The sequence below is a fragment of the Notolepis coatsorum genome (genome assembly GCF_963971535.1).
Source record: "Notolepis coatsorum genome assembly, chromosome: 1".
In the NCBI taxonomy this organism is placed as follows: domain Eukaryota; kingdom Metazoa; phylum Chordata; class Actinopteri; order Aulopiformes; family Paralepididae; genus Notolepis; species Notolepis coatsorum.
In genome coordinates, this window is record NC_140165.1 from 153,335,692 (window position 1) to 153,350,890 (window position 15,199).

Below are 15,199 nucleotides of genomic sequence, written 5' to 3' on the forward strand. Positions count from 1 at the left end.
ACTTCACACTGACGCACTCAACCCAGCACCACTTCACACTGACGCACTCAACCCAGCACCACTTCACACTGACGCACTCAACCCAGCACCACTTCACACTGACGCACTCAACCCAGCACCACTTCACACTGACGCACACTCAACCCAGCACCACTTCACACTGACGCACTCAACCCAGCACCACTTCACACTGACGCACTCAACCCAGCACCACTTCACACTGACAATAATAATACAAAATAAAAAGGACAAGCTAAAATAATAAGTATCATCACCTTTAAAAAAAATATCCATGATTCTGAGTCTTTGAACTCTGACTTATTCCATCCAGCTGCATCCTTACCTCCCCGCTGGGATTGAATCTCCTTCTTGGCCTGCTCCAAGATACTCTTGATGGCATCGTCTGACCCAGTTTCAGGAGTTCGGATGCGAGGAGTGATGCTCCCTGCCACAGAGGGTAACAGAAAGAGATAGAAAGAGAAGGGGGAGGGGGGTGAGGGGTGGTTGATCAGAGAGCAGTTCCAAGGCTTTGCTTTTGACTGGTAGATCAATATGGCTGCCTTTGAGATCACGCTGTCTGAGGTTGCAGTATACGGGAAAAGCTCAACTTTCAAAAGCTGTGAATCTGGGGTGAAAACAAAGTTTAACGTAACACAACAAACATGGGAGAGGAAGCCATGGAGAAGTTAGGGATGGGGCCAGGCAGAGATGGGGACTTTCTTTGCATGCAAATCGACTTGAGACTCGACTTGAGACCCATACCAAAGCGACTTCTGACTTGACTCGAATTTGGGATTAAGGACTTGTGAACAATGTAAGAGAATGATACAGCCTTAATAAATAAAACGTTTCATTTGGTCTGCCTCACTATACACAGAAACATGCTGTTACAGATGTTAATGAGCTGGGCAAATGTAAACATTTTGAGAATTAGGCAAATATATTTTTTATTTAAAGTTTGGGTGTTCTTCTACAGTATCCATACCGATAACTCCAGTAAACACACACTATGCCACTGGTGAACGTGTTGGAAAGCAGCCTACATTGCGCTTTCTCAAGGAATACTTTCACTTTCCATTAACAACAATGAAAGCCTATTTAGTCTATGAAGAACAAAGGTAGGCTACATCTAAATCAGATGATCTGATACTGGATTGACATATTGCTAGAATCAGCTTATTGATGCAACAGCCTTTTTTCCCTCTCAAATTGCATTGGTTGCTCTTTGTTTGTATAGCAATGCCCTATTCATTCAATATAATTTTGCCAGTGAAGTAGATATTGGCTTTGAAATAATATTTTTTGAGAAGCATGAGGCAGAGAATATGGGTGGATAAAACAGTCCTGTTGAGCTGTATGCATGACACACTGGTCTCCCTCTACCTGAACCCTTCATTCAACAGTGTGCTGCCCCAGTATTATTGACAACAATTCTTCACTTTGTAATTTTGTTAATCACAAATCATATGTAGCACCCATCATATCAAAGCAAGTGGTTTGGTAGGCTACATATCAAGGTAACAATAGACATAGTGGACATAGGGGAAATAGTCTTAGGCGGCGCGTATATAAGGCCAGGGGAGGCAATGCCGACCCAAACCAGCAGCCCCAGTCTGTGCATTATTATAGGCAGCCTAGGCTACGATATTGTGTGTGTGTGGGCTGCTGCAGCCCGGTGGTGACAATACGCAAGGGTCGGCCAACCAAGGTGTCAATGGCAGTAGGTGTGGTGGCCGTTTTAACATTCCAGACTGCAGGCAGTAACCAATCACGCCGCATCATCAAACTAACCGATGCCAGTCTGGTCTTCAAAATCCTCCATGGTCTAGCCCCACCCCCACTTTCTGATTTTTCTCCTCCAGGTTCGCGTGTAGTCTTTGACCAACAAACTTGCAGTTCCGCGTTCGGGTTCAGAACTGTTGTACCGGGTGACTTGGCTGTTCCATTAAGGACAAGTACATTTAGCAAATCAGCCCTCTCCGTGAGAGCTGCCAAGACCTGGAACTCCATTCCAAGTTACATGCCGCCTGGGCATAACACGGATCACCTGAGGCCGAGGGCATGATGAGACTGAGTCAGAGTTAATCAAACCGTGGAATCTTTTTAGAGCTACTATGTACATTGTTTTCAAAGCATGATGAGATCCAAATTACGGAAAACGTTTCCTTCATTGCTGTCGGCACCGCAACTTGTGAACGGCCTTTCCCAATGTGGCGCATCCGAAACTGGCTAAGAAGAACAACAATATGCGCCAGGAGAGACGGTCAACTCTGAGTCCGCTTCACATTGAAAGTGATCTCACAGACAAACTTAAAGCAGAAAAGATCATTGATGCGCGAAACGTCGAATTTTTTTTTGCATTAAGATAAGACAATGGTTAATCATATTGGATGCCTTCATTTGAACAATTAATTTGCACTATATGAAATGAGTAGGGCTCGCTGTAGTAGCCTAGTAGACGTGGGTGTGTGTATTGTATGAAATCAGAACCTGGACAGCACCGTTTGCGTGCAAGCAAAAAAGAAAAAGGGAAAATGTTGCACGCTCCGCGCAACTCCCATCCCATCTATAGCCTACCCTAATGTCCAGCGCACCCGCCGCATATGGAAATAGTGTTAGAATTGAGCCAATTCTGACATTATTCTTTGAAACAGTATCAAATGTCATACCTTTTATGATTCAGGGGAACCTACACTTTATTTCTGGTGCAGTGTAAAGTCCCCCCCCCCCACACACACACACACAAACACACACACCTATCAATGTCCCTCTCTGCATCTTATCCAAATAGCATAGTTATACACATGAATCATCAACAGGTGATTTTCATTCAAGCTGCACAATAAATTATATAATTATATAGTTGTCAGATTTTGTCTTCAAGATTACTTCAAACCATAGCTTCAAACGCATCAAATACTTCACTATGATTGCTATCTGGCTCAGAGTCCTTTTCATTTATATTATCTGGATCGTCCTCAACATCCACAACAAGTGCCAATGCTTGTTGAACATTATACCTCTTTTCATGTATTTTCGCCATTTTATTATGAAACCAGGGACAAGCTCCTCTCTCTATCTTCTGTTACGTGCAACATTGTGTGTCTGAATGATGGCTTGATCTGCGAGAGAGTATGGAAAAATTATAGGAATTCTCCATTGGTCCTCCCAGCCCACATGCCCATTTCTAGCGTTTCCATTGGCTATAGGCTAAAAGCTCAGTGAAAGATAAATAGATGCAGTGGATTTAGACATCTAGATGTTTCAAGATTTTAGTCAATTCTAAGCCAAACTTCCGTGCTCAGCCAAACAAGCTGTGGGTGAAATATAGACATTACTTTCAATTTAAAGTGAAGCTTTATCATAAACGGTTCTAAAGATATTTCATGTTTTGTAAAAGATTTAGCGTGGGGGCAACATTCAGCTTCAGAGGGTTAAAAGCAAAGCTGCCTTTTTTCCCATATAGCAATGCAGTATGATTTAGCTGTGCTAACCAGCTAGCCCCTGTGTTCACCGCCATATTTAATCGATCCCTGGCGGAGTCAGTGGTCCCCGCCTGCTTCAAGATGTCTACCATCATCCCTGTACCAAAGAAAACCTCCCCAACATGTCTCAATGACTACAGACCGGTGGCACTCACCTCTGTGGCCATGAAATGTTTCGAGAGGCTGGTCAAGGATCACATTTGTGCCTCCCTCCCCAGTGATATGGACCCTATGCAATTTGCATACAGGCCAAACAGGTCCACTGATGATGCGGTCTCCCAAGTACTGCACAGCACCCTCTCTCACCTTGACCACCAGAAGGGGGGCTATGTGAGACTGTTGTTTATTGACTAAAGCTCAGCGTTCAACACCATAGTCCCCACCAGACTGGTGGACAAGCTGATCGAGCTGGGTCTGAGCTCCGCTCTGAGCGCCTGGATACTGGACTTTCTGAGCGAAAGGCCCCAGGCGGTCAGGGTGGGGGGTCAGACCTCCAACACCATCACCCTGAGCATTGGGTCCCCCCAGGGCTGTGTTCTGAGCCCCCTGCTGTACTCACTATACACACACAACTGTGTGGCCAAGTTCAGCTCCAACTCCATAGTGAAGTTTGCGGACGACACAGTGGTGGTGGGGCTGATCTCGGACAACGACGAGAAGGCCTACCGGGAGGAGGTTGAGGTACTGGAACGCTGGTGCCAGGACAACAGCCTGCTCCTGAACATTGGTAAAACCAAGGAGCTGATTGTGGATTATAGGAGAGGACAGCAGGAGACACACACACCACTGAGGATAAACGGGACTACCGTGGACAGGGTGAGCAGCTTTAAGTACCTGGGGGTCCACATCTCAGAGGATCTGACATGGACAACACACCTCTACCACCTGAGACAGTTAAGGAAGTTCAGAGTATCTGGGAAGATACTCCAGTCCTTCTACTCCGGAGTTGTAGAGAGCATCTTGACTGGAAACATCACTGCCTGGTATGGAAACAGCACGGCACAGGACAAGAAGGCCCTACAGAGAGTGGTGCGCTCAGCCGAGCGTACCACAGGTATTGCACTACCACCCCTGCAGGTTCTATACAACAAGAGGTGCAAATCCAGAGCCTGCAGAATAATGAAAGACCCTCACCACCCCAACAACAGCCTGTTCATGCTGCTGAGGTCAGGCAGACGCCTGCGAACACCAGCTACTAGGACAGAGAGACTTCGGCTCAGCTTCTTCCCCCAGGCCATCAGAGCCTTGAACACTGAACTCTCCACACACAAGCACACATGAGCACACACACGACACACACACTGTACACGCTCACACACTAGCAGCCACTTTAACATGAGCAAGCACACACTCATGCTGCACACGCCCACACTTATGGCCACTAAGGAAAGGTCACTTTAAGAATAGTATAGTATAACTTGAGATTGTATAATATAGCATGTACATAAATACCCAGTGCCTCATCCGTAGCTAACAGTGTATTGCACTACCACAGGACCTAGCATGTCCTACCATGCTCTGTAAATAACTTATGTACATATACCGATATGCCCTACTCTGTTTACTTGTTTTATTGCACAATGTCGTTCTATTGGATTCTATTATATGTTATTACTATTGTATTATGCACATCGTTGCGGGCAAGACCACCCGCATTTCATTGTATACTCTTATGCCGTGACAAATAAAACTCTTGACTTGACTTGACTAAATAAATAACCATGTTGCACAATGGTTATTTTTAACCTTATGCACAGCAGATTAGACACCTATTATTCCAAAAAGAGACTTGGACTCGTAACCAAAGACTTGAGACTTGACTTAGATTCTAACTCAAACTCTAAGGCCAAGTAGATTAAAATGTTTAAAGAATAGGTCCAGTAGCTAAACCACCAACAGGAGATTGTGTCCAGAACTGGTTTCCCAAAACCCTCTTAGCAATAAGATCAACTTAGTGTCATTCTGAGTCAAGGGGTAAAATGTTTTTTGTGTTAAGATGCTTTTGGGAAACTGGCAGCTGGTTTACCTCAGCTTCATAAACTCCTTTATGTAACTTTCTACATCCTACAGAAGTAAATATCCTTTGAATGTTGTTAAAGATAATTTCCACATAAACTGACTGCAATGTTCACATTTTCAAGATTTATTTCTGTTGTTTTATACATTTTGAGTTCTGAGCTCTAAAAGTATAGAAAATGAAATCTGATGACATCATTAGACTACATTACCTGAGATGGCCGAAAGAAAATATTATTGTCCTTTTACCTAAATTGTACATGTTTTTAATTTTAATAAAACTTTGTATTCTTTTTATACTTGGGAATGTTTGATATAGGTCCGGAGACATGAAGTCCATAAAATGTTCTTCTTTATGGACTCAGGCAATGCAAGTTGATGATGTCGTAGCATTGCATTGTCCTTGCTTTAAGAGCTAATAACTCAAAGCTCATAAAACAACATAAAATAAATCTTGGAAACGCAGTCTTGGAAAATTACTCTTGCAGAATTACAACCTAAACGTTAATTTGAGGACTTCCTCATTAAGAATATAAACTGTCCTACTTTCCATTCCATCTCGTTGGCACTATCACTGTGTCTGTCACAGTGTCTGTCACCGCTCTGTCCACTCACTCACCTCTCTGGCGAACCTGGATGGTTCTCAGTGCCAGGATGTTCTGTTCATCAGAGATGAACTGTTTCATCTTAATGAAGGGCTCTTTGCCTTTTACGGTCAGCTTCCTCCAGGGTTTGGGTCGGGCCAGGATCTCACTGACCGAGCCCTGGGACAGGCCCAGCACATAGTGGCCAAACACACGCTGGCCAATGTTGTGCTTCAGCAGCTGCTCTTTCACCTGGAAGGCGATCTCCGCCGTGTCCACCTGGTCGTCGTCACCAGCGGTCGAGCTGCCGCTCTCCGACTGGTCGCTGGGCAGGCCGGCTTCGATGGCGCCTGCCCCTGAGGGTCCCTGATTGGCTGACATGAGGGCGGCTTTGGCTGCATAGAGGGCAGTAGGGAAAGCCATAAGGCCACTTCCCTCCTTCTTGAAGAGCGGGGAAAGGAGCTGCTTGTGGAGGATGTGGTCCCCGGACAGCCTATCCCCAGAGCAGGGGGACACGGAGAAGGGACGGGGCAGTTCGTGGCTGGAGGAGGACACGGAGAAGGGACGGGGCAGTTCGTGGCTGGAGGAGGACACGGAGAAGGGACGGGGCAGTTCGTGGCTGGAGGAGGACACGGAGAAGGGACGGGGCAGTTCGTGGCTGGAGGAGGACACGGAGAAGGGACGGGGCAGTTCGTGGCTGGAGGAGGACACGGAGAAGGGACGGGGCAGTTCGTGGCTGGAGGAGGACCCATCCATGTTGGGCGGACCGGGGCTAGGAGAGGTAAGGCCGTCTGCCTGGGAGGAAGAAGAGTGGGAGGCGGGTGGCCTGCGCACCTCCCTACCTGACTCCTCGGACTGCTTCTCATCTGGATACACATCAGAAAGACGCACACTCACTGACGGAACATACAGATCCTTCACACATCCCTAACATGCAGCTGCATGGCTTGAGCAGAGACTGTTCTAGATTTAAAGAAAATATACAGCTAATTAACAGATTACTAATCAATTAGTCAATTCCAAATGACATGGAACACACATATAATTCAGTTTTTGCCAAAGATATGAAAAAGCTAAAGATAACATACAGATAGACATTTATCTAAAGCTGAATGTGCTTTGTTTATCCACTACAAATGGCTTGCAGAAACTTTACTTGGTGAGTAAGATGGAGACGCTGGTGTACCATTGCTGTGCAAGACTCTAGCCTTTTCTGCCAGGTACTTGTGAGATGGAAGAAAGGCCTCTTTGTCCAGCAAAAGAGCCTCTGCAGCCTTGGCAGAACCCTAGACACATACACACGTACACACAAACACACGCACAGGCACACACATACATAGATGCGCGCACACACACACACACACACACACACACGCACACACACACGCACACACAGACACACACACACACAGACACACACACACACACACACACACACACACACACACACACACACACCCACCCACACACACACCCACACACACACCCACACCCACACAAAAGCCGTTAAATTTCGATTAATCAATTATAGTGGCTGTAGATATCCCTACAATGGATGACGGCCACTGAGGCATTCAATGGCACTGCTGTAGTTTTTCTTCCCTGACACCAGGGGAACATTAAGAAGAAGAAAACAAAGGTCTGGTTTGTTAAAAAGCAGTCTACTTTCTCTGCTTAATGCCGCCGTATGAACAATAAGGCAGGACAGGGGGAAAGACTTTGGCAAATATCTTACCTGGGATGAGCTGCCATTTGCTGAGGCAAGCTTCATTACCTTTAGGATACTAAAGAAGGAGAGAAAGAAAGAAAGAAAGAAAGAAAGAAAGAAAGAAAGAAAGAAAGAAAGAAAGAAAGAAAGAAAGAAAGAAAGAAAGAAAGAAAGAAAGAAAGAAAGAAAGAAAGAAAGAAAGAAAGAAAGAAAGAAAGAAAGAAAGAAAGAAAGAAAGAAAGAACAAAGTCACATTTCGGTTCTGTGAGTGCCGTATTGATCATTTATAACAAATTTGGTATACACCCAAATGTCACCTGAGCTCTGTTTTAATCTCTTCGTAGTCCATCTGGGATTGCAATTTAGCTTCTAATCTCTATACATGGAGAAAATGAGAAGAGGGAGAAGAGTCCCATTAATAATCAGAGCTACCAAGTGCTGTGAACGTGTTCATCATGTACAGTCCGTTGGCAGCGCTCACCTCAATAGCTTCTGTCTTATAGGCCAGCTGGCGTTCCAGCTCCAGGATCTGATTGGCCGAGGTCTCTTGAACTTCCTGCAGTGTGAACTGCAGCCTCTGAACCTTCTCCAGCAGACGCAGGATCTCTCTGTCTTTAGCCAGCAGAGCAGCCTCTAGCTGGGCGGGCGACACCTCGCTCTTCTCGACCCGCTCCTGACGGGGCGATAAGAACGTGTGAGAAAGGGTGTGAGGGCGAGAAAACCGATAGAGAGACCAGAGACCAGATGGAGAAAAGGGGACGAAGGGCCCATCTTCGAAGTTCACGTCCTTCGGGTCCCTCAATGCAATGGACCTGTCTCAAACCCTGCCCTCTTTTCTTGATCCTCCAATCACAACTGTCGCTTACCTCGGACAAACTTGGTTTGTCCGAGGTAAGCGACAGTTGTGATTGGAGGATCAAGAAAAGAGGGCAGGGTTTGAGACAGGTCCATTCACACACTTTTGACTTTGAATTTGACTTTGAGCTCCAAGCGTTATGTTTGCAGTCTTAGTTTAGTGATACATTATGAATGATGTTATCATTATCCTAAGTCATAGCATTCACCGGCATGACTATGAAAGAAGATGATACACTCTTAACACTTTGACTGCCTAAAAACGATTTACAACGTCTTTGCTGGCGATGCTAAAGTTGCCGGGGGACGCTGTAAGTCGTCTTTATATCAATATTTCAAAAATCTGCGATCTGATCCATAATGTGCCTCCGCTGGCCTGAGAACCACCAGCAGGACCCACTGAGCTCTCTGGCGGTTCAGGAGCGCCATCTGGTGGCCGATCGCGCAACCGCTTAACAGGAAGCACAGTGGAGGTTGTGCTAGTGGTCCGTATTGCTTCCGGCCACTCGGGATAGGTTCCGGCACTCTAGCTCGTCACTCTACATAGCGATCGATTGCCAATAACTCGATAAACAACATGATTTGGACGTATATACCATTATACAAGCTGGAGATGGACCGGGTAATAATATATCCCATAATGATAAAATTTCTGCTCGACGATGATCGCCCAACGGCGCGCGGAGACTGGGGTGAGTTTCAGCGTGTAACGTTACCATCTTCGATACTAACTGCTTTTATCAACATTTGACCCACATTAGATGATTGGTATAACGCTGCCCACGGAATTATAAACGCCCCCTCGCCCATCCGGTCAACATCAGATGACGTGTAGTAACTTCTAGAAGTACGTCTAGTTGGAATTTTTTATATCGCGCTGATTGCCATCAAACTGTATTTCATCATCAATATAATGCATTTGGGGCTATATATCACGTTCTGGAGAAAGCTGCAGAAAGAGATGAAAACATACTTATACATTAGACCATACTTTACTATGAATATGTGAATGAAAAAGTTTAACGTTGCTACACAATGAACAATACATATAGGACTTTGAATGGGCCCTAATAATGGCAATGTAGCAATAGAATTTAAAAAGTTATAGCCCTGCAAAGAAGGGGACTTTCTCCATAGACAAATAGCGCTGGCAATCTATGGTATATCATTAATTTAACCCATGGCAGCCAAAGTGTTAAAAAGGGGATGTGCCATTTCTCAAATAAGATTATTGTCCCAGATGGTAAAGTTTGTTGTTGACCGCACCACACGGCAATGAATATGGCAGAAATATATAAAAATGTAAACAAGAACTTAATATAAATATAAACTAAATATAAACTAAATATAAACTAAATTATAAAATAAATAAAAGCCCAAAATGATATACACATTTTGATTGTGTACAGGTGGCTACTGAAATTAACATGCAACACATGAGAATATATTCATCAGATGTATACAGTGAACAGATACGTGTGTTAGAGAATATATTCATCAGATGTATACAGTGAACAGATACGTGTGTTAGAGAATATATTCATCAGATGTATACAGTGAACAGATACGTGTGTTAGAGAATATATTCATCAGATGTATACAGTGAACAGATATGTGTGTTAGAGAATATATTCATCAGATGTATACAGTGAACAGATATGTGTGTTAGAGAATATATTCATCAGATGTATACAGTGAACAGATATGTGTTAGAGAATATATTCATCAGATGTATACAGTGAACAGATATGTGTTAGAGAATATATTCATCAGATGTATACAGTGAACAGATACGTGTGTTAGAGAATATATTCATCAGATGTATACAGTGAACAGATACGTGTGTTAGAGAATATATTCATCAGATGTATACAGTGAACAGATACGTGTGTTAGAGAATATATTCATCAGATGTATACAGTGAACAGATACGTGTGTTAGAGAATATATTCATCAGATGTATACAGTGAACAGATATGTGTTAGAGAATATATTCATCAGATGTATACAGTGAACAGATATGTGTGTTAGAGAATATATTCATCAGATGTATACAGTGAACAGATACGTGTGTTAGAGAATATATTCATCAGATGTATACAGTGAACAGATACGTGTGTTAGAGAATATATTCATCAGATGTATACAGTGAACAGATACGTGTGTTAGAGAATATATTCATCAGATGTATACAGTGAACAGATACGTGTGTTAGAGAATATATTCATCAGATGTATACAGTGAACAGATGTGTGTTAGAGAATATATTCATCAGATGTATACAGTGAACAGACTGCGGCGGCCGAGTTGGTCAAAAGCTCCATGTAGCGGCGGTGGGGTGTTGGTCCTGGGGAATCCGGCCCGGTGTGTTTGTGGTGTTTTTATTTTTATTTTTTATTTGGTATATTTGTATTTTGTATTTATTAGTTAAGTTTAGAGCTGTATTTATTATTTCTTATTGGTTTTGTCATTATTATTATTATTATTATTATTATTATTATTATTATTATTATTATTTATTTATTTATTTATTTATTTATTTATTTATTTATTATTATTATTATTATTATTATTATTATTATTATTATTATTATTATTATTATTATTATTATTATTATTATTATTATTATTATTATTATTATTATTGTTGTTGTTACTAGGGATATCCCGATCCGATCACGTGATCGGGATCGGCGCCGATCACGTGATTTTCAGAGGATCGGGATCGGAAAAAAATAAAAATGAAAATCGGCAGTCAAAAAATAATATATATATATTTTTTTTATTCAACAAACATGACCATGTTCACGTCTTAAACTCATACTGAGGCCTTAGTTTTGGTTTTAAATTACATATAATATATCATCATTAATTAATTTATTGTCACACAGGGCAGAAGAATTTTCCACAACAAACACATTCCCTTTAATTTACACCTTTGCACGACAGTGACGTATGCCGAATCCCTCAAGAGACCTACACGCTCACAACAACGCGTCGCTCCCGAAACATGGTTATGCACTGACTTGAGCAGCTAGACAAAAATGTCAGAGGTTTGGAAGCATTTTAAAATAGAAAGTCAAGCCAGTCCAACAGCCACTTGCAATGTTTCCAAGGAGGACATTCCGCGTGGAGGAAAAACTCATGAAGCAGCAGGCTGGAGGCGTCATTGTGCTCGGGGAGGTAGGAGGCGGAGTTTTTAGACTAGGTGCAATGCCTTGCTTGAATGAAGTTAACTTTTCACCTGGATAACGTCAATTATTTGCTGTGACTGAGGATTATCGTCAGCGTTTCAGACCAAAATGGAGCAAATCATTACGTAAGTCGAACACTGAATGTATACTAATGTGCAAACAGATATTGAAACTTTGAATATTTCTCATATGAAGCACATTTCTCAGGGTGAATGTAATAAGAGCCGTCGCGCTCGCGCCCCTCGAGGGACTATTAGGCAACAGAGGGGCTTGTCTCGCTCCGCCAGTTTCTGACAAAAATGCGTAAAAATGTATTACTAATGTGAAAGATCGGATCGGGAAAGATCGGGATCGGTAGATACTCAAAATCACATGGACGGGGATCGGATCGGGAGCAAAAAAAGGTGATCGGGACATCCCTAGTTGTTACTGTTGATGTTGATATTGTGTTGTTTGTTGTTGTTGTTGAACATTTAAAAAAAATGATTTGATCAAAAAAAAATATGTATACAGTGAACAGATACGTGTGTCTCATTAGCAATTAACACATCTTCATATCTTATGTTACTTCTCAACACATGTGTTCCAGATGGGTTCCTTTAACACAATGGCGCCCGACCACAGATATATACGTGTTTCGAATCCATGCTTAATGGACCGAAGGACGGATATATCTGTGGCAAGTTGTTTTGGCTTTTATTCCATTTAATAACCTATTCAAGGTCGCCGAGCTGCACTGCAGATGTACCCTACTCTTTGAATTCGAGAAAGTGCATTACCGGCCAGATCCTCATGTAGTTTTCTACTCACCTGATGCTATTGTCTGGTGCACGGAATACGTTTTGGATCGCGGATTTCACTATGCAATAAGGGGATTTATCATCAGCCAATGGACATATCGATCTACCAGATGGCAATCGATAACGTGGAAATGCTCGGGGGATCCAACCGGCTCATGGTAAGATCTTTTTCACATAAAAATTACATGCTGATCGGGCCTTGTTATGATACTCAACCAGGCGATTAGCGTATGTGGCTACTTAGACGAACACGGTTATTGGTAATCAATAATAAGAAACTACGTCCCCCCCCCTTTCATGCATACATGCTTGAGGATCGTGCCGATCATATGCAGTTTGAGTTTTAACTGTATATTATGTATAACGGAAATGCCATTGGATATAACGTTAGTAGCTATTAGCCCTTTATCTAGCCTTCCAGGAAATATACTAGACCAAATGCTGTATAACGCTTATATTCATATACATCCATGCTCAGCGAACCTACCCTGCTAGATAAAGAGCATCCATGCTCAGCGAACCTACCCTGCTAGATAAAGAGCATCCATGCTCAGCGAACTTACCCTGCTAGATAAAGAGCATCCATAAGACACAGCATGTGCTGCTGCTAACACATTGTATTAAAATATAACACAATATGATGTGTTGAAAAATGAAACATCCTGTGTGTGTGCACGCTCGTGCGTGCGTGTGTGTGTGTGTGTGTGTGTGTGTGTGTGTGTGTGTGTGTGTGTGTGTGTGTGTGTGTGTGTGTGTGTGTGTGTGTGTGTGTGTGTGTGTGTGTGTGTGTGTGTGTGTGTGTGTGTGTGTGTGTGAGCGTGCGTGCGTGCGTGTGTGTGTGTGTGTGTGTGTGCGCATGTTCTCCTTACCCCGCTGGTGCCCTCTACTGGATGGCAGCTCCCTGGGGTGGCGTTCTGGACACTGGCCAGCTGTTGCTTTAGCCTCTCCACCTCCCTCTGAGCCATTTCAGCTTTCTACACACCACAAGACACCATGCACATCACATCACAGCATTAGGCATCTCACACACACACCGACAGTATTAATGGACCTTCGGCAAGATGAGAGGCATAAAGGTAAATCAAAGAGGGGACCCTCTTCGTCAGATTTTTTTGAGGGAGCAGAAAAGGCTGGAGCAAAGCGCCCCTGCAGACGAGTGCAGCCAACACTCTCATTCTGCTGAGATGGCTGTTTAGCCAGGACACCCCCCCCCCCCCCCAAAACTGTTTACCTGCTCTGTCACACCCGGCCTGCTAATTAATGATTCATTTTGAGAACATTTATCTAAGAGCTGCTGGCAGAGAGCGAGAGTAACAGAGAGAGAGAGAGAGAGAGAGGAAAAGAGAGAGAGAGGGAGAGAGAGAGAGGACAAGAGAGAGAGAGAGAGAGAGAGAGAGAGAGAGAGAGAGAGAGAAGAGGGAGAGAAGAGAAGATAAGAGGAATCACTAGGAAAGGAAGCAATCAAGGCAATGAGGTAACTAAGAGCCCCGGCGCACGGCGCTCCAGCATCAATCGCGATCGGCAGTCTCCTGTCCTCTGCTGAGTGGAGCCATGCTGCCGTGGTGCGCCGCAGACGGGGGCTCGGGTTTACACTCGCTAATCACAGGCTCAGGGGAGGGGAGGGGGCCGGTAGGGGGAAGGGGGGGTGGCTCGGAGCAGGCGCAGGACGCAGGGTGTCTAATTAAAGCCAAAGCTTGATTACAGGAGTGATTACCTTAACGAAGGAGCATCTCAATCAGAGCAGTGCTGAGGACAACTTCACTCACCTGGTTCGCCTTTTCAAGGTTCGTCATGATCACACCGACCTCCTCCTCCCTGGGACACACACACACACACACACACACACACACACACACACACACACACACACACACACACACACACACACACACACACACACACACACACACACACAAGGCTACTGTGAGAAGGCACTCTCACACTCTATTATTTCATGCCATTTAACTTGCATCTCTAGCAACAACTTCTGTACCATTTAGATAAATCCAGCACAAATATTGTCTTTGCACATCTCAAATTAATTATAGGATTTCTCTGAAAAAGAATTCCCAGCAATCATGTTGTTGTCCTCATGCATTTAAATAGATTACGTATATATTTTATTATTTTATTATAGAGGTCTTTACATATAATTCTCAGCTGATACACGACCTTGGCAAGACATGGCACCTTGTCTGCTGCTACTTCCTGCCCACAGAACTCTTTTGAGATCGAACTCCAACTCCCATACATCTAACAATCACAGAAGTCTCATTTAAATAGCAGCTCAGCAAGATTATTCATGAGGTTTGTTTGAAGTTCAACAGTTTCCTTTTGCACGCATGGGACCTGGTTTTCAAAAGGTAGAGAAGGATGAATTAACGAGGGTGAGTTAACGAGGATGGTGAGATTGATTTAAATATGCACATAGATTTCTGAAGTTCCAGGACAAAGAAATCCTTTCCACCAAATTTGTTAAAATAACTTTTTTTTGTATCCTTATCAAACTAATTAGTCTCAACCCTCTTGTTCTCTCACACACATCATGCCCCTAACC

At 43.5% G+C, this 15,199-nt stretch overlaps 1 protein-coding gene across 1 annotated transcript in view; it reads right to left on the reverse strand.

Moving 5' to 3' along the window:
* Window positions 1-15,199, reverse strand: part of cux2b (cut-like homeobox 2b) — a gene marked incomplete at its 3' end in the record, with an annotated part of 159,122 nt that overhangs the window by 16,732 nt on the left and 127,191 nt on the right. Inside the window, exons 9-17 of the mRNA XM_084307940.1 lie at window positions 14,409-14,457; window positions 13,512-13,616; window positions 8,275-8,466; window positions 8,111-8,169; window positions 7,821-7,869; window positions 7,272-7,371; window positions 6,834-6,951; window positions 6,121-6,665; window positions 344-445 (exon numbers count right to left, since the gene is read on the reverse strand). Coding sequence (XP_084164066.1) covers window positions 344-445; window positions 6,121-6,665; window positions 6,834-6,951; window positions 7,272-7,371; window positions 7,821-7,869; window positions 8,111-8,169; window positions 8,275-8,466; window positions 13,512-13,616; window positions 14,409-14,457 — 1,319 coding nt within the window. The remainder of the gene's footprint in view (window positions 1-343; window positions 446-6,120; window positions 6,666-6,833; window positions 6,952-7,271; window positions 7,372-7,820; window positions 7,870-8,110; window positions 8,170-8,274; window positions 8,467-13,511; window positions 13,617-14,408; window positions 14,458-15,199) is intronic.